At 40.8% G+C, this 23429-nt stretch overlaps 1 protein-coding gene across 1 annotated transcript; it reads left to right on the forward strand.

Moving 5' to 3' along the window:
* The first annotated feature begins 7419 nt into the window (after positions 1-7419).
* Positions 7420-12213, forward strand: TCHHL1 (trichohyalin like 1). Its single transcript, XM_028088240.2, has 3 exons — positions 7420-7699; positions 8977-9132; positions 9640-12213. Exons 2-3 carry the CDS (start codon positions 8995-8997, stop codon positions 12211-12213), a joined length of 2712 nt encoding a protein of 903 aa, XP_027944041.1. The 5' UTR covers positions 7420-7699; positions 8977-8994.
* The last annotated feature ends 11216 nt before the right edge of the window (positions 12214-23429 follow it).

A 23429-nucleotide genomic window follows, 5' to 3' on the forward strand; every position in this document is an offset into this window, starting at 1 on the left:
GTAAAATTTTATTTCTATTTGTCATCACTCCCCTTTAAAAGAAAAAATGGGTGTGGCATTTTCTGCAAGATAAAGTCTAAGATCTTCAGTTTGGAATTTAAGGTCCTCCACATTCTCCTGATAATACACCTTTTAACCCTGGCCTCCTCAATATCTCTTGAACCAACCATGTTGTTAAAAGCAAACTAAGTCTATGTTGTCATCAGGACACCTTATGATTGTCTTTCCTTCAAAAACTTATTGGCATAATTTTATCTATTTGGAATGTCTCCTTCCCTATCTACCTGGATACTTTCTACTCAGTTTAAAAGACCCAGGTTGAGTCCCACCTCTTTCCTAAAATCTTCCCTAATCATTTTGACACACATTCATTCACTGAGATTCTAAGATATCTATCATCTTTACTACTCATTAATTGATTACAACATTCTGCCTTAGTTGGCTTTATACTTGCTTCATCTCCCAAATAGATTGTAAAGATCTTGAAAGCAGAGACTACAATTTGGCATTCTTTATTTTGTATATTCTTTCCATGATAAACAATAGGCAATAGAACTCTATGAAATTCTGATGAAATATGTGGACTCACTAGAAAAATATACATACTCAAAAATTTCACCTAGGATTTCAAAAGTTCCTAGTCCCTATGAAGCCAAGGAGTTGTGAGAATGTAGGCATTCAATAAATATTTGTCACATGAATTACTATAACCCTTATATTTCATTTAGTCCAAGGTTTCTACTGTCCATCTAACATATCATCCCTCCCTTCTGAATACTGAAGCCCTAAGTCCCTTCTTGTATTTTGAAAATTCCTCAATGTTGAGCATTACTAAATGTTCATGAAGGGGAGGAGAAAGGCTGGATAGGGTTTTGGGCACAAGGCAGGATTTCATAAAATAGGAGAGACTTGAGCAGATGTAAATGCTGATGGGAAGGAACCAATAAAGAGAGACTGCAGTATAGAAAATAGAGGGAATTATCAATATAGAAGATTTCCTGAAAAGGGAGGAAAAAACAGGATCCAGAGAGAAAGAGAGATTAGGCTTAGATGGATACCCTCTCTAATGTCATAGAAAGAAACCATGCATGTAAATAGATGCCAGTTTGTAGTTTGGTGAAAGAGTGTTAAGGGATTCTCCTCTGATGACTTTTATTTTCTTTATGAAGTAAACAGGCAGGACCATCTTCCAAGAGTGGAGGGGGAGGAGGTTGTCAGATAACTGAAGGGAGTGAAGATGTTTTAAAATAACTGTTGTATTACAAAGCTCTAGTGATCAAAACAATATGGAACTGGCACAAAAATAGACACATAGATCAATGGAACAGAATAGAAAATCCTGATATAAACCCACAATTATATGGTCAATTAATCTTTGACAAAGCAGCAAAGAATATCCAATGGGATAAAGACAGTCTCTTCAACAAATGGTGTTGGGAAAACTGGACAACATGCAAAAGAATGAAACTGGACCACTTTCTTACACCACACAAAAAAAACAAATTCAAAATGGGTTAAAAACCTAAATATGAGATCTGAAACCACAAAAATCCTAGAAGAGAACACAGGCAATAACTTCTTTGACATTAGCCATAGCAACTTCTTTCTAGATATATCTCCTGAGGCAAGGGGAAAAAAAGCAAAAATAAACCCTTGGGACTACATCAAAATAAAAAGCTGCACAGCAAAGGAAACAATCAACAAAGCTGAAAGGCAAACTTCAGAATGGGAGAAGATCTTTGCAAATGACATATTCGATAAGGGGCTAATAACCAACATATGTAAAGAACTTATAAAACTCAACAGCTCAAAACAAATAATCCAATTTAAAAATGGGTAGAAGATGTGAACAGACATTTTTTCAAAGAAGACATCCAGATGGCTCCAGATCCATGAAAAGATGCTCAATATCACTCATCATCAGGGAAACACAAATCAAAACTGCAATGAGATACCACCTCACTGGTGGTATCTATCAGATACCTGTCAGAATGGCTAAAATCAATAACACAAGAAACAGTAAGTACTGGCGAGGATGTGGAGAAAAAGGAACACTAGTACACTGTTTGTGGGAATGCAACCTGGTGCAGCCACTGTGGAAAACTGTACAGAGGTTCCTCAAAAAGTTAAAAATAGAACTACCCTAAGATCCAGTAATCTTTTGAACCCCAGTCTCATTCCTCAGAGAAAGACTCTCTTTAAAAAAAATTTTTCTGTTGATCTTCTGGTAGTAACCTCTGGTAGTAAAATTTGTCCATTTAAAATGATATATCCACGATTGGGATGCCTGGGTGGCTCAGTCGGTTAAGCATTAGCCTTTGGCTCAGGTCATGATCCCAGTGTCCTGGTATCACATTCCACATTTGGCTCCTTGATCAGTGGGGAGCCTGCTTCTCCCTCTGCCTGCCACTCCCCTGATTGTGCTCACTCTCTCTCTGACAAATAAATAAATAAAATCTTTTAAAAAAATAAAATGATATAGCCGCGATGAAAAGGGAGGATTTAAATCACTTACACTGCCTCTCTTCTCCACCCCCTTTCTCAGTGTTTAATGTTTATTATTCTAATCTTCTATTACCTTTCTAACTCAATATACTTTTCCTTTTCCATCAACTTCTGACAGTATCACTTCCACTTTTACATTTCCAACCACACAAATATACCATGCTTTGTACATACACAGACTCTAACACTTGGAAACCAATAAATAGCTACATTGTTATGTTAAGCACATAGGCACAGAAGCAAGATTGCCTAGAAGCAAAAACTGGGTTTACCACTTAATAGATTTGTAGCCTTGGGCAAGACACTTGACCTTTCTTTTCCTTATCCTTGATGCTCTGAAATTTCCAAGGATATATCTAGATGAACATTTTGTGGACCTTTTAAAATATGAAGTCTCTAGGAAACCTTCATTTAATATTTTGATAAATTAATCTTTTATCTCTCTGTTTTATCTTTCTGATGTTCCTATTAGTAGGCTTTCCTAAGTTGATTATATATGTTTCTTACCTCTTCTCCCACTTTCTCTTTTTGCTTTATATTCTAAAATTGTACTATCCAAAGAGGTAGCCACTAGGTGAATGTGGCTATTTGCATTTAAGTTAAATTAATACATATTAAATAAAATTTAAAATTTAGTTTCTCAGCCACACTAGCCACATTTCATGCCACATAAATAGCTAGTGGCCATAACACTGGACAGTGCAAATATCTAAAGTTCTATTGGATAATGCCATTCTAAAGGACTTTGTCAACATTGTGAGGTTTTTTAAATTCTATTGTTCTTTTTTTATTTCATTTCACTTTTTATTTAATTTAATCTATAAATACCATTTTATTCTCTGATTTTTGTTCTCTGATTGCTCTTTTAGAGCATCCTGGTCTTGCTTCAATTAATCTCTTTGGAGTATATTAATTAGCATTTTTTTTAATTTCTCTTCTGCTTCCTGAATTATATCTATTTCCTCTGGGGTCAGTTTGTCTGTTTATCTTGTTCTTTTTTTTTTATGCTGCTGATTTATTAATATGCCTGAATATTCTTAGTTGCCCCTTTATATCAATGAAAAGATCTGAGTTTCTTCTGATTTGAATAAATAGATCTGTTTTCACACCAACTCTCTTACTTAGATGGGAACTTGTGGCAGACTAGAGGAAAAACCTGTCAATTTGCAGAGAAATGGCTGTCAGGCTGCAGATCTGCCCTTTCCCCGCCCCCCAACTAATGTCATATGGAGAGGCTTTTCCTGGAGCATTAATATCTATACTAGATGCCTTAGCTTTCAGTCCATCTATTAATCAACAAATATGACAGAGCACCTACTATAGTACAGATACTCATACAGCTTCTGAGGATAATATGGAAAATAAGATACAGAGTTTACACTTAGCACTTCTAGGAATTTTGTTCAATATATTTAGGGAAGAGCCATTTGGGGTTTTGCTAGGAAGGTTAGGCAGTATATGCTCAGATGTCTATATTCTATGCTCCAAAGTAGAGGAGGGATATGGGAATGGCTGCTAAGACAGAAGTTTCTCACATAAACTCTCAATTACTTTCTCTATTTAAAGCGCCACTTCCCACTCCCACCTCCATCATATCTGCTAATTCTGAGTCCAGAGCTTCTCCAGGTTTTGATGGCTGGACCTGCCTTCACCTCTGCCCCTCCTTCATAACATATTCTGGGCTGTGCCTTTCTCCAATTGTTTCTATTATGAACATTCAATCATCCATTTTTCAACTTCCATAAATTTCCTAAATCTAAGCCATAATTCTTGAGTTCCATTTATAATTCTGCTTCATCTTTTTCTTCTTGTATATTTTTATTTTAGAAGATTCCCACAGATACATAAGAATATACATTTTTTCAGTCCACCATCATCTTGAACACTTTTATAATAAGAAAAAAGATAATGAAATTATAAATTAAACTGAAGTCTTCTTTTTTGCTTGCCACATTTTCCAGTATTACCAAGAATCATTAAAAATTGCTTTATTAGCAGGGTGCCTGGGTGGCTCCCTCAGTTAAGCATAGGACTCAGTTTCAGCTCAGGTCATGATCTCTGGTCATGAGATCCAGCCCCACGTCTGGGCTGCACACTCAGTGCAGAATCGGCTTGTCTCTCTCCCTCCTTCTCTGACCCTCCCCCACTCACACGTGGCTCTCTCTCATAAATAAATAAATCTTTTTAAAAATTGCTTTATCAGCCATCTTTTCCAAAGTAGCCATCATACCGGTTTTATTTGGAGCTTTCATTGAAGACTTCGGTTATGACCTTTGAAAAGTAAGAAGCTCTTAAACATAGTTCTTTATTTGTATTTATTTATGTATTTATGTATTTATTTATTCATTTAAGAGAGAGAGATAGCATGCACATGAGAGGGGAGGGGCAGAGAGAGAAAGAGAGAATCTCAAGCAGGCTTCAGCTAAGCTGGGGCTGCATTCCAGGACCCTGAGATCATTACCAACCCAAAATCAAGAGTTCAGTGGTATCGTTTCTCAGCCTTTTGGCTAAGATCAAGTGAAGAGTCCAGCGCTTAAGGGACTGAGCCACCCAGGCACCCCAGACATAGTTCTTTATTAATCCATTTCTTTTCACTCTGTCTCTCTCCCTTTCTTCATTATCCCTATGCTAAATTAGGAGGGAGAGGACATCATGGAGGGACTATTAGAGATAACTTTTTAGAAGAAGAAAGGGCAGCCCCGGTCTTTTCTTTGGTAATAGTAGAAGAGTTTGTGGTTTATTGTATAGCAATCTAAAGAATTTGTTTAAACAAAAAAATTAGGGGCGCCTGGGTGGCTCAGTCATTAACGGTCTGCCTTTGGCTCAGGTCATGATCTCAGGGTCCTGGGATTGAGCCCCACATGGGGCTCCCTGCTCTGCAGGAGGCCTGCTTCTCCCTCTCCCACTCCCCCTGCTTGTGTTCTCTCTCTTGCTGTCAAATAAATAAAATCTTAAAAAAAAATTATTCTTATCTTCTCCCATCTCTCTCTTGCTTCTGCCATCCCTTGAGTCACTACCCACCCTGAAGAATGGGTATTAATTAAATGGTCTTAAGTAAGCTCTGAAAGAGTAGGAATGCCTGTAAAAAGGCTGGGGAGCCAGCTCTTACATTGTTCAAGATCCAAACCGGACCTTCCAAATAGAAACTATAACCTAAAAACATAGACATTTAGGGTTGAAAGAGTTCAATGCTCTTCCCTGTAAGCCACTCTGGCCTTGCCTCCTGCTGTGGCAGGACTCCCCCATAACCTAGCCCGTGGATTGTGATTCTGCCCCTATTTGACAGTTCCAGTAACAGGGGTCTTGTTACCTTAGGAATAGTCTGCATCATTGTCAGACAACACTGTTCTTTAAAGAGTTCTTAATAAAAACTAAAGACTTCTTTTAGAAATTGTCAATCACTGATTCTAGCTCTATTCTCTGGCATTACACGGAATAAGGAATTCAACATAATGGAGATACCCATGAGCTCAGAGATATTCTTGAGGAATTTCAATTCTAAATCCAGGCTTGCCATTTACTGGGCACATGGCCATAGGCAAGCTACTTAACAGCTAAGAGGCTTAACTTCCTTATCTGCTAAAAGAGGATAATAACTACCTAAAAGGTCTATGAGGATTAAGTAAGAAAGCCCATGTAAAGTACCTGACATGTCTTAAGTGTTCAATGAATGTAAGTTCCTTTCTCTTCTCATCCCATTCCTTATCCCCATGAAAACTCTTCAAATATTTGAAAAACAGCTGTTATCTTTCCCCTAAGTCTTTCTTTCTAATACAACCTTGACGATTCTCAGTTTCCTTCAACCATTTCTCATGAAACTGGCCTGTGACCTCCAAGGCAGGGAGACAGAATTTATTCAACTTTAAACACTCCAGTGCCGGGCATAGTGGCTGAGAAATAGTTGGTACTCAGGAGATCTTGACTGATCAGAATTAAGATGACCTTCACATGCCAATCCCAATTCTCAGGAGGAAGCTTCTGCTTTTTAGGACAATGTTGAGAAATTTTTTTACAGGTGGGAACTATCAACATGGATTCCCCCCAACCCCAACATTCAGTTCGCCTGTACTTGCTTTGATTATCAGGAAGATCAGAACAAGGTTTTGCTCCATATCAATGCTGCCCTTAGCCTCAGTCTTCTTGTAAAATTAGCTCTCCATCTCCACCCCTCCATTCTCTTGGTCTTTGCCTTTTACAGTTGTTTTCATGGGTCTATTTCTTACATGCTTTTACAAGCAGGCAAGAATGTTTTAAAACATACCCTGTTCTCTTTTTAAATATCTAATAAAACAATTAATCTAATTCTCCTGTTAGTTAAATATTCTTTTCCAAAGAGGGACCCAGATCTAGAAGGTAATAAAAACATTTACCAGTTTAGCATCTCAGGATCTCTCTTACCTGTCCTCAGATTGGTGTTTTCTAGGTCTCCCTTTTCCCTTTACAGAAAGAACATAGGAATATGGATGCCCATTTCTAAGCTCCTTGGATTATAAAAGCAACTTTAAAGAGCAGATATCAATCACTATTTTTTAAAATAGCACCTTCTAGGTAAGCAAAGTTCTGCACACCCAGCAAGATTTTATTTTCTAACTCTGCCTCTGGGCAAGGAGAGCAGGCATTGAAACACCTGAATCAACTAGTATCTCCACTCTTGTCACATGACTCAATGGGGCCTCTATTTTTAAACACATGATGACACCCATCTGTCCAGCTGGGTCAAATACAGTCCATCCTGTGGGCAGAGGAAGGAATCAGATGACTTCTGAGGTCCCTGCCAGCCCTATGATTTGCCAAACAGAAATGTAATTGTGTTCTCAGGTTGGAAAAAAAAAGCCAACACCACCCCAAAGATCCTTCAAAACTATAACCTGCAAGTCAGTGAATGAAACAAAATATCCCCTCTTCTTCCTTTGGATGAGGCTGAAGCCAAGACTTAACTGAAGCTGCCTAAAGAAGGAAATAAAAATAAGAGAAGCTGAGAGTAGACAAAGAGGGGAGACTAGGTTTGGTGGTGATGAATCAGGGCATTAGACCCGGAGGGTGTCTCCTTCCTAACTGTGCAATTAGGGACTCAATAAAAGGTTTCAGCGCCTGCTGTCAGCTCACAGCCCGCTGCCAATTTTATTCTACTTGCTCTCATTCGTGAACAAGGTAAGTCTCATAGACCATACGCTTGAGCATACTTGGGATCTCGGTTGTTGTTCTGCTTATATGTGAGATTGTGTAAGGATTCCAGAGAGACATAACCCAAGTCTAAATTGACCACTGTTAATCCCACTAAACTAGGAGCTCCAGCCCCCAGATGCATTCTTTGTTTTGGAACTTCTTTGATCCTTGTCTTCTTTAAAAAATATAAACTGTATGACATAGGCATGAATACTATTTAATAAGACATGGGACTCAGAGCTATAATAAAATGAAAGTACAGAGTCATTTAAATGATGGGTAATGACTGAGGGGTCAGGATTCTATTTGTTTTACCGGTGAGTTCACTGAGCCATGTCTTCTTGGTAAAAACAAGTTGCCTCAGCCTGCATTTATAGGGGTTGATTTTCTTGGCATTACTTTTCTTTCCTCTAGAAGATTTACTAACTTTAAAAATTATACTTTTCTGGGGCACCTGGGTGGCTCAGTCGTTAAGCGTCTGCCTTTGGCTCAGGTCATGATCCCAGTGTCCTGGGATTGAGCCCCACATCATGCTCACCAGGTAGCCTGCTTCTCTCTCTCCCTCTCCCTCTGCCTGCCTGCCTGCCTGTATGCCTACTTGTGATCTCTCTCTCTATCTGTGCCAAATAAATAAATAATCTTAAAAAAAATGTGTTAGGGGCACCTGGGTGGCTCAGTCGTTAGGCATCTGCCTTTGGCTCAGGTCATGATCCCAGGGTCCTGGGATGGAACCCTGCATTGAGCTCCCAGCTGGGCGGGAAGCCTGCTTCTCCCTCTCCCCCTCCCTCTGCTTGTGTTCCTGCTCTCTCTATCTCTCTCTGTGTCAAAGAAATAAATAAAATCTTTAAATAAAATAAAAAATAAATAAAAATTATACTTTCCCAAGAAGAGGAGTTAGACTGACCCAAGGTAGGAGAAACAGGTGGACACTCTCAGTTAAGGCTGGAAGGATTGGTCCCATCTGTTGACATCATTTGTGCATTTCAGTACTTACATTTGCATTCTTTTTCCACTTCCTTTTGCAATAAAGCTTTCTCTGAAGACATGAGCGTCATTGTTTTCCACAGGGTGGGATCAAGTGTCGCTTCTAATACCTACCTGTGCCAGGTCTGATCTCACTGACATTATCTGGTACAAAACTAAATCATTGAAATTCAGATGCAATATCTTAATAGAGATAGATAGGCAGAATAGAGCAGATGATGCCAGTGGAACTGTGGGAGGGACAGAAAAAAGGATGACCTCAGTATCTCCTTCCTGAAGGACCCTTCCTAGGAAATGAACTTTGTTTGTTCTTTCTCACAGTCTCCTACGTTGGGAAAGATGCCTAGGCTCCTGAAAGATGTCCTCTGTATAATCAAGACATTCCATAAGTATGCCCAGGAGGATGGTGACAAGGCAACACTGACCTGCACAGAGCTGAAACAGCTCATCCAGGGCGAGTTTGGGGACATTCTTCAGGTGAGGTGTTCACAGAGCTGTGGAAATTCTCCCCCACTTACCCTTTCTCCATAATCTACGCAAGATAGGCGGAGGTGATCCCTGCCTGTTTTACATTTAGCTACCAACTCTCGGCACTCACTGATTTTGAACAACTTTTTTCAGTCTCAGCTCCCTACTCTGTGCAATTGCTTAATCAGTCTTACAAAGGAAAATAAGGTTTTCCTCACTGGGGCTATGCTTCAGCAAAGTAGCTGAAGCATGACTCCTCTCATGCCTCTCCTCCATGAGAGGAGTGATGAGCCAGTATACATCAAAATTCAACTCACAGTGATGTAAAACTTCCTTCTTAGCATACCTTTCTGATGAAAAATAGCATCCAGAATCACAAATTCTTACTGTTTGGGGAAATTCCACTAGTTCCTGAGGAATAAGGTTAAAAAAAAAAGGATTCTTGGGAGACATGCAGACACTCAGGGTGCTTGACCACATATAAATAGGCTGATTCCTCACTGTGTTTTCATGCAGCCACGTGCCATTCACGCTGTGGAGAGAAACTTGAACCTTCTGGATATTGACAGCAAGGGCACCATCAGTTTTGATGAATTTGTTCTTGCAATCTTCAATTTGTTGAACCTCTGCTATCTTGATATACAATCATTACTAAAATCAGAACCAAGACAAGTGTCTAAGCCAGAGGAGAAACCAGATGATATGGATTTTCAGGTGACCAGTGGCACTGGCCAGTGGACAGAGCAAACTCCACCAACTCAAGACAGAGTGGTGCCTCCTCCTTCAGGAATGACATCATCAGCTCAGCTCAGCCCTATGGAAAGGGAAGCAGTTGGACACAATGGGGTTGAAAACACCAAGACTTGCAAACTGCCAGTAGAAGCACCTGGGCACAATGACCCTAAGAACCAACACCTAGTTGGAGATCAACAAGATGTACCAGCAACAGGAGACAATGGGACTCAACTTGAGACAAATAAGCCAACAGCAGAATCAGAACAGATCGACAGTCCCACAAAGCAGGAGGGACAGGATAAGGAGAGTCCCATGGAGGGAGATAAGCCAGTTAAGGAGCAAAGTGGCACTAAGACAAGGGATCGATTTGGAGAACAGGAAGGGAACCTAAGAACCCAAAGTTCTCCACCAGAAAAAACAACACAGAGACCTTCCAAAGATCAAGAAGTTGCAGCAGTAAAGGGTATTAAGGAACATTCTAAAACACAAGAACTATCGCTGCCAGGAAAATATGAGCCCGGTTCAGAGCACCCTGACCTGCCAAAACAAGCTACTGTCCAGAAACCATTGCAGACAGAGAAACCAACTGATCCTGAGGATGATGGTAGAACATCTGAGACCCAAGGACAAGGAGAGGATGTCAACAGGACACTACCTGAGACAAAGAATCCAGCTGAACCTGGAGATGACTTTAGAGCATCTGAGACCCAAGAACCACCAGCACAAGAAAAAGAACAGGAAACAAAAGACCTGCCTGTCCAAGGTGATAGCAGAAGTGTTTCAGAAACACCTGATATTAGGGCTGTAAGGAAACAGAGGCGAGGCCCTGAGGCCCATGGAACAGCAGGGCAGAAAGAAAATGGGAGAAAAATTCAGCTACTAACCCTGGAAGATCAACCACAGGATGGGAAGTATCAGGAACTCCAAGAGTCATCAAAAGAAAGGGACGCTGAAGAAGGTTCTAAAACACAAGAGTTAAGCTCAGAAGGAGGAGATCAGAATCATCCTGAAATTGAAAGAGCAGTCACCCCAGGAGATGAGGCAAGACATGCTAAGGAAAGCACAGCAAAAGCACTTATGAGCAGCAAAAATGCCCCTGCAGCAGAAGGGACACCAGGAGCAAGAGAAAGAACACAGGAATTAGCACCACTCGAGAACCAGTCTGGAGAAGAAAATAAGAGGGTCACCAAGACTCATAACAAGCCAGTCAAGGATGATGATGGTTACCAGGGAGAGGATCCTGAGCCCACTGTCACACAGAATGATGAGGGTTCTTCCGAAATTCCCAACAGCCTGACTCCAGAGGAGGGTGATAGCAGCTCAGAGACAACCAACCTGCCTGTGCAAGGGGATTCCCAGAATCAAGTAGACCATCTCAGAGAGTCTGTAGAAAGAAGTCACAATAATAACTCAGACACTGAGAAACAGTTAGCACTGGGTGAGGAAAGAAGAACTCAGGAGGCAGTGGTGCTGGCAGCCAGAGGAGAGGATAAGCAGCTCACCAAAGAACCGGAATGGGCTGCCAGAAAAGAGTACAGGAGTCCGGGCTCAGGGACGAAAGGCCCAGTTCCAGCTGTGCAACCCGATGGACATCCAAAGGCACAGGAGTCCACAGCAAGAGGTGAACACAAAAAGTCCCTGGAGACAGAGATCCCTGGTACCCTGGAGGCAGACTTCATTGACCTGTTTTCCATAAAGCAGCTTCCAACAAAGGAAGACAGCAGAAAAAAGCTAAAGGTCCAAGGCCCAAGTACCAAAGGAGAGGAAGGTAGAGCACCAGAGACCCAGGAGGCTCCAGTAAGAAATCTAGATGAGGACAATTCAGTATCCCCCAGAACACACCTTGAAAGAGAGGAATCTACAACATTGGAAGAGGATGAAAGCCCCCAAGAGTTGGCAGAAGTCAATGACCAACAAAATCCAGCCAAGAAAAGATATGATGTTTCAGTCCCCCAGTCCGGCCTTGAAGAGAAGATGCAGACGGATGAAGAGCTTGGTTTTGTGGAGAGGGGTACAGTCTCTTCCAGTCCTTTGTACCAGTACCTGCAAGAGAAGATACTGCAACAAATGGACATGACCCAAGTGGAGCAGCAAAATCAAGCTCAGACAGCTAGATCAAGCCCAGAGCTCCTCAACAACCAGTCAAGTGTATCCCTCACCCGTGAGATCTCAGATTGTCCTGTCATCTTCAGTGACAGACAAGCATTACAACATTACACCAGGGATCATCTGCCTGATGCAGATCCTTCTGAAGCAGAGCAAACATCAGCTCCCCAAGCCTCAGAAGATAAGCAGGGCTACCCTCAGGAAAAGAAACCAGTATTACAAAAGGAGGCAAGCACCAAAAAGCAATGAATCATTATCATGATCCCAGGAGAGTTCCAAGGAACTTCATACATCTCAACATGTCCCAGACTTCTTCCCTCCCAATCACCCTCAAAGCTCACATGCACACATTCAGATGCAAATTGATAATCCTTTAAATTCCCTTCCTAGGGGCACCTGGGTGGTTCAGTCTGCCTTTGGCTCAAGTCATGATCCCAGGGTCCTGGGATCAATCCCCGGGCTCCCTGCTCAGCAGGGAGTCTGCTTCTCCCTTTGCCCTTCCCCCTTCCCCTGCTCATGCTTGTGTGCTCTCTCTCCTCTCTCTCTGAAATAAAAAAATCTTTTTAAAAAAAATTTTAAATTCCCTTCCTAGATTTCTACAAAAGCAAATAAGAAAGTATTCAGCAGTGGGAGCTGCCACCAAAGAAATATCACACCAAACATCCTACCATACAATGCTACTTCCAAGTACCAAAATGGATTTTCTCATGAGACAGTTTTTCACAATTTACCTATCACTAAAAATAGAAAATTTCCTTTCATATCTTTAACAGATGCTAATTTCTTCAATTGATTTGTTGGCTTTTTATAATGTGGCAATAGTGAGTATGAGACTCTGCAATACCACCTTATAATCATAAAATATAATTAATTCATAGATGCAGATTATTCTGTTTCATGACGTACCTAACAGAGTTAAAGTTTATCCTTCAGGATAATCTCAGATATCACCATAACTCAAAATAATTATGACTTTCTAGCACCCAATCAGAGTAGATTCATAATTTTTTGCTAATGTCCAGGTGCAACTAAATCTATGCCATAGATTCATTCATTCGTTGATTCATTCAGCAAATTTCTATTAAACCCCACTCCTTACACAGTGTTTTCAGAGTTTCTGGCTCAAATAAGCAATCAGAATAATTATGACAGAGACACAGAATACAAATCCAATGTATTCTTGATTCCATAAGAAGCTCTTATGATCCACTTATAAGATCATAACTTATGATCTTATAAGTCTACGAAATGTTTACCCATATGGTTTGCTGATAGCATTGCATCAAAAGTAGGAAATAAATAACCTCATGATCAATATCTTTTGTTGGCTCTTGTTGTTCCCCTTTATTCTCCATCTAGCCTTGGAGACACTGATCAGAAACAAAAACAACCTTAGGTGATTTGTGGTTATTTTTAAAGACTGTAATTAGGGGCGCCTAGGTGGTGCAGTCCATTAAGCAGCCCACTTTTGGTTTTGGCTCAGGTCCTGATCTCAGGGTTGTGACAGCAAGCCCCACATGGGGCTTTGTGCTGAGTGTGGAGTCGGCCTAGAGCTTCTTTCTCCCATTCCCTCCAGCCCTCCCCCTGCACTCTCTTGCTCTCTAAAATAAATAAATAAACCTTTTAATAAATAAATAACTGACTCTAATTAAAGGATGATGCCTCAGAGCTAGTAATAACCCAGAAAAGGAATAAAATAGATATCATAAAATGTTTCCTGAAGCCAAAATGCCCCATCTCCCATTGCATTCTGCCTTTGAGGTTCAATATTCTTCCACTTCATTGCACACCTCTTCCAGAATTCTCCTATATATTCTCTCCCTCCACCATTTTCAGCTTTCCTCATTCTACCTTTGATATGAATGAATATCCTTATCTAAATATATATATGTTTTATACATATTTATATTTTTTGTTTTATATAACAACATAACATTTTATATGTTTTATATATATTTATTATACATATATGTTTTATATATATATAAAATCTCTTTAATGACCAGGAGACATAAGACAACTCACAAAAAAGAAAATTATATACTAGAGCTTAAACTCATCAGCCTTTTTCACAAGCAACTGGCAATATATATCAGGAACCACAAAAATGACAAAAGTTATAAATAACAAATTTGCAAGAGAACCTATACAGATAGCCAATAAATATATGAAAACCTCACTAGACTTGAAGGAAATGCAAATTAAAAATAGTTTTTTCACTTACCAAGCTATTAAATGTTACTTGTTTGTTTTTAATAATCACACAGTGATTTGAGTGTGGAGAAACAGAAACTCTGAAATACAGATAACAGACATATAAATGAAGTACAACCTTCCCAGATGGCAATTCAATAAGATTCACAAAAATATTTTTAAATATTTCTCAGATGGCATTATAAGGAAATAATCAGGGATGTATATAAAAGTTCATCTACAAAGATATTAGTCATAGCATATTAAAGACAGCAAAACCCAGAAACAACCTAAATGTTCATCATTACAGGAAATGTTAACTAAATTATGGTCACTGGATACTGTGGAATGCCAAAAATCATTAGAAATTATGAGATTATATTATAATTATAGAACTATAAGATTTTATTTAATTAAGTGAGGAAGGATTAATAAAATACTAAGCTTTGAATGATTATAAAGTGGTATATGGAGTATGATTCCACTTAAAGATTAACAGATAACTAGGCAGAGTATGACAACAAAATCTTAACAGCAGTTATCTCTAAGTAGGGTAACTATAAATGACGTTTATTTCCTGATTTGAGATTTTCTTCATTTTCCAAATGTTCTATAATGAAAGGCAATACATTTGCAACCAGAAAATAAATGTTATTTTTAATAACTAACTCTAACCTCAAGAAATAATGTAAAATAGAAAAAAATTTTTAAAGATGTTCACACCATTATTCATAATAATGAAAAGTGCAGAAAATCAAATTTTAATAGGCTTTGAAAAGCATATTTATCCCCTTGATGTCTATTATATAGTCTCTAAAATGTGCATTTATGAAGCATCTGCACTCATATGGAAAATTCCTTATGTTGAAAAGCATGATACCATTCTGTGCTTACAACAGGATATCAACTATATATGTGATGAAGAGAAAATACACCTAAGTATCTACACTGTTCATCTCTTAGTGATAGAATTATAAGCGACGGGGACGTCTGGGTGGCTCAGTCAGTTAAGCATCTGCCTTTGGCTCGGGTCATGATCCCAGGGTCCTGGGATCGAGCCCCACATTGGGCTCCTTGCTTAGCCGGGAGCCTGCTTCTCCCTCTGCCTGCTGCTCCCCTTGCTTGTGTGCTCTCTCTCTGTCAAATAAATTTTTTAAAATTTTTTTAAATAAATAATAGTTTTTAAACACTCTCTTCACATTCAAGCAACCATCCAATTTTTCTCTCCCCCTTTCTGCCCTCTGTTCTATCCTTACCACAAAGCAATGTTTGTTTCATCATCCTATAGAAATTCTTCCTTTGAAGATGACATTGCCCTCTATCTGACAAGACTAGAGACTGCTAACCTCCATGTTTTCAGACCTCTTGTGGCAGTTCATACTGATGACTGCCTCTCACTTCACTGGTCCTTCCCCACCTCTTGTGAATTCCTCTCATCCAGTTCCCTAGACTTCGGGCTCTTTCCAAGGGATCTTTTTTCCTGGACTTTCTCCCCTCTGAGAAACTGTCCTTGGCCCAAGTTACTAGTGTCTCTACAATGGTGAGTCTCAACTCACCTTGTTCAGACTTGAACGTGCACTTCAATCCAGTCTGTGCCATTGCTGACAAGATATGACCCCTGAGACTGCCAATCACTCCCCATTAAACTAGCTTGTCTTCTCAATTTCACTCATTCTGTCCTCCTCTCCATCCCCATTCTATCAGGCTTCAAAGGCACAAATTTTGGAATCATCATTTGCTTTCTCTTATTCTCCATATCTAATCTACTTCAGTAGTTCCATAGTCTTCCATAAGTCCATTTTCCAGATCCATCTTTCATTCTCCACTCCCCATGGGCCTTCAAGTACCCTACACCTAAAATAGTATCTCTCCCTCCCCTTTTATTGAATGTCCAAATCCTACTTATCCTATGGGATCCAACTTCAATGTCATTTCATTCATTTATTCCAAAATTTTTATTAAAAAATTTGTTAGTTCCAAATACTGAGCAAAGAATTAGAAATACAGAGCTGACAAGACAAATAGGTACTCTCTATCATGGAGCTGGTGTTCTAATGAGGGAGGGGAAAGACAAACAGCAGACAAGTACAACCATAAATAAACGAGATAATTCCAGATAATAAAGCAAGGAACATGATAGAGAGGGACAAGGGATCAGGAAGGCAGAGGCAGGTAGAAGTGCTGCAATAGAAGACTACTTGAGCCTTCCCTGATGCCCCAGCAAAATGGATGTTGTCCTCCCCTGACTCCACAGTCTTCATTGTGCCTCTTTTTCAAACTTCCTCCCATAAGTTACAGTTGTTTGTGTGCTTGTCTTACCTCTCCTCTCAGACTATAAGCTCCTTGACAGCAAGGTTCACGATTTACATATCTTGCTATCCTTCATTAGCATGGAGCTTAGCACCAAATGTGTATTATGTTTTCAATAGGTGTTTGTTGAATAAGTAAATAAATCCTGGTATCATTGCAACAGCCTCTTAGCTGGGCCTCTGCTTCCAGTCCATCCTTCATTTAATCATTCAGGAATTTTGCAAAATATTGTTTTCATTTCATCTCTTTCTGTTCAAGACCTCTCAGTGACACCTTACACTTTCCTCTATGCCACATCAAGTCTAAACTGATCAAACTCGGGGCACCTGGGTGGCTCAGTCCTTAAGCGTCTGCCTTCGGCTCAGGTCATGATCCCAGGGTCCTGGGATTGAGCCCCGCATCGGGCTCTCTGCTCCGTGGGGAGCCTGCTTCTCCCTCTCCCACTCCCCCTGCTTGTGTTCCCTCTCTTGCTGTGTCTCTCTCTGTCAAATAAATAAATAAAATCTTTTTTAAAAAATAAATAAATAAACTGATCAAACTCTATAATAGTTCCCTCCAATTACAATTTACCACTAGTTTCTTTAGAAATCCTGCTGAGGACATCAGGTTGGTCATCTAATTTAAATCCTTACCTGGATCATTTAAATCCTATTCTACTAAGTTGAAAGGAATATTGTTGGGATTGAATGCATTCTTTCATTTCATTTAAATGTATTTATTAAACACTTGCTATGTGCCAGGCACAGTGGTGGGCCACTGTGGTGGGCACTGGACATGCCCTGGTCCCTGCCCTCATGAAAGATGTAGTCCTACATAAGACAACTGTGAAGTCCCGCAAAGAACTATTCAAAGGCAAGGAGTTAGTCACATTATTTCTTCCATCTCCATGCCTGCCTCTGCTCCTGTGGTTCACCTTCCCTGAAATGTGTTTTCATTTCTTGTACTTCCCCAAGTATACCTGTCCTTAAAGTCCTAGACTAAATCCTACCTCTGCTAGGAAGCTCATTCAGCCTATACCAACCAGATTAATACTTTAATACTTACTTGCTAGTATTACTCACCAATTGTTCTCTGAGTGTTATTTCCCCAACTAAACAGATTATTAGTCCCCAGAGAGAAGGAATAATTCTTACATTCTAATACTTCACATGTCCACCAGCAACTGACTTAACCTCTCTGACCTCTGTATCTGCCTGTGTAAAGTGTCATTATAATAACTCACAGGGCTATTGTGAAGAATTTAAAAAATTCAAAAATACAAAACAACAACAAAAAACAAACCAGAGCCAGTATCTGGAATATACATAGAATCCCTATAAGTCAATGGGTAAAAGATAACCTAACTTCTAAAAAAAAGTAAAAGACATGAACAGGCACTTCAGAAAAGAGGATATCAAAAACGCCAATGAAAAAATACTCCACCTTATTGGATATCACGTAAGTGCCAGTTAAACCACACTGAGAACCACTCAAATCTACCAAATATGTGAAATTAAAAAGTGATAATATCAAGTGTATGCAAAGAGGTAGAGCAACTAGAGCTCTCAGCCTGGTAGCAGGAGCATAAATTGATAAAATAGTCATTGTGGAGAACAGTAGGGCAATATCTACTATAGCTGAATACATGCAACCCTATGACCAGGTAATTCTACTCCAGGTATATAACCCAAGAGAAATGCACCAAAGGACATACATATTTAAAAATATTCATAGCAGCACTGCTTGTAACAGCCCCAAAGAAAAGATAACCCAAAGGTCTACCAACTGAGAATAAAGCAATAATGTGTACTATATTCATATAAAGGAGCACATTTAAAGGATACAGCAAGGAGACTGAAAGAACTACAACCAGCAATGTACAATCAGCATAGTGACTGTAGCTACTAAAACTGTAATGTGTATTTGAAAGTTGCTAAGAGAGTAGATCTTAAAAAAATTGTTAACTAGGGGAAAAAATTGTTAACTGTGTGGTGACTTATGCTAACTACACTTACTGTGGTAATCATTTCACAGCATATACAGATTGAATTACTATGTTGTACACCTGAAACTAATATAACATTATATGTCAATTATATGCCAATTATATCTCAAAAAAAAGAATTATACGGGTGCCTGGGTGGCTCAGTCCATTAAGCATCTGACTCTTGATTTCTGCTCAGGTCATGATCTTAGGGCCATGAGATCGAGCCCCACATCAGGCTCCTCACTCAGTGGGGAATCTGTTTGAGATTCTCTCTCTTTCTCTCTCTCTCTCCCTCTGCCCCTACCCCCGCTCTCTAAAATAAATAAATAAATCTTTAAAAAAAAAGAACTATAGCCACACGCAATAGCATACAAGAATTTCCTAAGCATAATGTTGAGGAAAATAAATCCAGACACAAAAGAATTCATACCAAATGACTGCATTTATATCAAGTTCAAACAGAGAAGAAACTAACCAATGGTATTAGATGTCAGGATAATGGTACCACTGGTCTGGAGGGGGATAGTAGAGTACAGGCAAGAGAGGGACTTCTGGGGCACCAGTTAATGCTCTGTTTCTTGATTTGGGTGGTGGTTACTTGGGAGTGTTCACTATGTGATAATTCATCAAGTGTACACTTATGATTTGCATATTATACTTCAATAAGAAAGTTTATTTTAAAAAAGTAAACAAAATAATATACATAAAAATGCCCAGCAAACTGCCTGGCCTTAGTAAGTGTTCAATACATATGTGTTTACTATTTACCAGTGAATTTAGAGTAGTACCAATCCATGGGAGGCATTTTTTTCAACTATTAATTCAACAATTGACCATCTACTGAACTATGTATACAGTGTATATAGTGATGAACAAAACAGATATAATTCTTGACCTCCTAGAATATACAGTTTGATGGAGGAAGAGAGTCATTTAAAAAATTAACACAAAAACTATGCATAATTACAAACTGCTAAGTGCTATGAGAAAAAAAACAACAGGGAGTCCTAATTTAAATTGAGTGGTCACAGAAGACCTCTCTGAGAAAGTGGCGTGTCTTCATGATTGATTTCTGAATCTCTGGACAGCAAGATTGGGAGGATCAACCCTTGGAGGTCAATGTCCCACAAAGCACTTGAAGGTGGGTCTATACCATTCAAGAAGCATTACTCCTACTAGTTATTATGGCAAGGGTAAATAAAAATTCACACTTCTTCCTCAATATGCCAGGAGAGAAGTATCTAAGAAGTGAGGAAATGAAAAATAAAGGATGGAATAGTGGTTAAGAACATGGGCTCAGGAGTCAGCCTATACCCAGGTTATAATCAAGGTCACTCACAGTGTGTCCTTAGGCAAATTACTTAACCTCTCTGTGCTTCTGTTTGTGCATCTGTTAAAAGCAATTCACAAATTCTCAGGAAGTTCATCAATTAGTCTTGGGCATAGGTTAGGAACTCTTTTTAGGGATTCCTGAATTTTAGAAAGAGGAGGTCAGCTCATAGTCTGCAGAAAGGCTGCTTGAGACCCAGAGAAGGGAGGTGACTTGCCCAAGGTCACTCCAGCCCTCTTGGGAAAGGCAGTCTGATACATACAGTCTTTTGATCCCCACTTGACCACATAAGAATGGGTCTTGGACCTGGAACACTTCCTCACCAAAAGATAAAGAGCTCACACAGACTGTACTGTGCTTATCATCTTGTGTGGGAATATCTTTTCCTGTTTCAGATTTAGTATGTACTCTTTTATTCTGCTCAAGCATGTGCATCATATGGCACCTGGCCCACTGCTCTATCTGTCCCCTGTGAAGAAGGGATAGCATCCTCCTTCATTCTCCAGCATAAGTGGGGTACATGCAGGCCAATGGCCCTATGTCAGCTGCCAGAGCCAGGGCTAGTCCACTGGCCTCCTGAGGTCCCAGCCTAGGCTCCTTCCAGACCTCTAACATTGGCCTCTGGGCATGGGATAATATCTGCTCTTACTTCATTGTTACATCCCGGGGAGAACATGCAGGTTCTGGGTCCATAAATCTAAACAAACAAAAAGACAGAGTAGTCTAAAGGAAACAGCTGCACAAATGCCAACTTTTCCTCCAGCACAGCATCCCCGCCCCCTCCCACTGCCCAGGAGATGCCATGCTGAGTCAGCGACTGCACCTGGGTGCAGCCGGGGATTTTTTTTCATTTAAATTTAATTTAGTGGGACACCCGGGTGGCTCAGTTGGTTAAGCATCTGCCTTCGGCTCCGGTCACGATCCCAGGGTCCTGGGATCAAGTCCCACATTGGGTTCCTCGCTCAGCGGGGAGCCTGCTTCTCCCTCTGCCTCTGCCTGCCGCTCTCCCTGCTTGTAAGAGCTCACTCACTCTCTCTCTCTCTCTCTTTCTCTGACAAATAAATAAATAAAAGATTTTATTTATTTGACAGAGACACAGCAAGAGAGGGAACACAAGCAGGGGGAGTGGGAGAGGGAGAAGCAGGCTTCCTGTGGAGCAGGGAGCCCGATGCGGGGCTCGATCCCAGGACCCTGGGATCATGACCTGAGCCGAAGGCAGACGCTTAACTGACTGAGCCACCCAGGCGCCCCTACTGGAGCTCCCACTCCCCCTGGTGCTCCCACACCCAGGCGCTCCCACTCCCCCTGCTTGTGTTCCCTCTCGCTGTGTCTCTGTCAAATAAATAAAATCTTTAAGAATAAATAAACAAATTCAATTTAGTTAACATATACTGTATTATTAGTTTCAGAGGTAGAATGTAGTGATTCATCAGTTGCATACAATACCCAGTGCTCATTCCATCAAGCACCCTCCTTAATGCCCATCATCCAGTTACCCCATCCCCCCACCCCCATCCCCTCCAGCAACCCTCAGTTTGGTCCCTATAGTTAAGAGTCTCTTGTGGTTTGCCTCCCTTTCTGTTTTTATCTTATTTTATTTTTCCTTCCCTTCTTCTATGCTCATCTGTTTTGTTTCTTAAATATCACATATGAGTGAATATATGGTATTTGTCTTTCTCTGACTGACTTACTCACTTAGCACAACACCCTCTAGTTCTATCCACGTCATTGCAAATGGTAAGATTTCATTCTTTTTAATGGCTGAATATATTCTACATTTTCTTTATCCATTCACCTGTCATGGACATCTGGGTTCTTTCCATAGTTTGGCTATTTTGGTTATTGCCGGGGATTTTTGACACTATAGGTGCCCTCCGCTGAGTAGTGGTGGATAATCAAAGCCTTCAAACAGGGTGGACAGGGTTGGTTTCCCAAAGCCAATCAGAATCACCTCGCCATTAAATGTTATAGTGCTACGTGCCCGGCTGGTCCACACAGAAGTACAGGCTGCTTTCCAGTACTTCTGACACCGATTATGGTAAGGAGTCTATTAATTAAGAGAAAGACTGCCCTTGTGGCCCCTGTCTACACAGAGATGCACGGTCTTTTATGCAGGTGAGAAGACTGCCTCAATTTTCCTAATGTTCCCCTGCCTGACACCTGCTCCTCGGGTTTGTAGAGTATGAACACCCACCCTTCCCCTCAGTGTCGAGGGAGTACCAGCATGCCATGCTCATCAGGGAGGATGCCCAGACACTCCTGCTGAGGAAGTGGTGTTTATGTACCAAGCTTAAATGGCCTTCAACAATGAGTTGTTTTAGAGTCACATACCCAATTTTTTTATACCCATTGAATAGCAACTCCCCATTCACATCCTCAATTTTTGTCAAAACTACAAGAAATAGGGGCACCTGGGTGGCTCTTTCGGTTAAGCCTTCGGCTCAGGTCGTGATCCCAGAGTCCTGAGATCAAGCCCCATGTTGGGCTCCTTGCTCAGCGGGGAGCCTGCTTCTCCCTCTGCCCGCTGCTCCCCCTGTTGTGTTCTCTCTCATCGTCAAATAAATAAATAAAATCTTAAAAAAAAAAACTACAAGAAATAGATGTGAAATTCATCACTGCTCTGGCTGTCAAAATACTGTTGAAAGTTTTGTCCATTTCATCATGAGGTGTCCACCTTTATAAAGTCCTCCCTGAGATATTCCTTTTAGAATTCAATTCTAATAAATGCTTCTTTCCTCATAAAAAGAATGACAGTTCTGCTTTCGATCCTGAGGGCCCTGTAATTGATGGTACTTTCTCTTGAGAACTGCTGCCAGAAAGCTTGAAGTGCAACAACAGTCATGCTGACCCTATTTACATGGTGTATTTGAATTCTTATTTTTCCTAGTTCTATTTTTCCACTCCTCATAAATGTTACTAGTTCATTGTCTATGTATTTTATTGTAAGCGCCTTTCAAATCTGAAGAGGATATCAATAAATAACTTCATTTAAAAGGGAAGAATAGGGGGGCGGAGCAAGATGGCGGAGGAGTAGGAGACCTAGATTTCGTTTGGTCTCAGGAATTCAGCTGAATAGGGATCAAACCATTCTGAATACCTACGAACTCAACAGGAGATCAAAGAGGAGAGTAGCAACAACTCTCTGAACAGAGAAGCGACCACTTACTGGAAGATAGGACGTGTGGAGAAGTGAATCCAAGGCGATATTCGGGAGGATAGACGGTGGGGGAGGGGGCCTCCGCCAGCCGCTTCTGGCAAGTGATAGAGCCGCGGAACACAAAATCGGACCTTTTAGAAGTCGGCTCCGCGGAGGGACGTCGCTCCAGTGGCTAAGCGGGGGTGGAACCCTCGCGGGACAGTGGGGTCTCAGGACCCTTGCGGTCACAGAAAGACCGGGGGAGCCTGAGTGCGCCAGAGCTCCCAGGTATCAGAGCGGGGAAGCCAGCTACAGAGACGGAGCTGAGGCGCGGGCTCTCAGCTTGGGGTTGCCATAAACTGTGATCCGCGGCCCAGTCGGGCCACTGCTCCTGCAGCAGGGACCCAACAGGCGGCAGATCCGGGGAGACTCCCCTTCCTTCCCAGGGAGGAGCGGCGCGGGAGCGAACCGCAGGGATCTGATGGGTTTGGAGACTCCACACGGGGTCGGGTGCCAGACATACAAATGCT

This window comes from Eumetopias jubatus, unplaced genomic scaffold (genome assembly GCF_037043125.1).
Source record: "Eumetopias jubatus isolate StellerSeaLion01/CBP00866 unplaced genomic scaffold, mEumJub1_p1.0 scaffold_4, whole genome shotgun sequence".
Lineage (NCBI taxonomy): Eukaryota > Metazoa > Chordata > Mammalia > Carnivora > Otariidae > Eumetopias > Eumetopias jubatus.

Coding starts and splice junctions, on each gene's coding strand:
- TCHHL1 (XM_028088240.2), top strand. CDS start 8,995: ATGCCTAGGCTCCTGAAAGATGTCCTCTGTATAATCAAGACATTCCAT. Junction 9,133..9,639: donor AGTTTGGGGACATTCTTCAG/GTGAGGTGTTCA, acceptor GTTTTCATGCAG/CCACGTGCCATTCACGCTGT.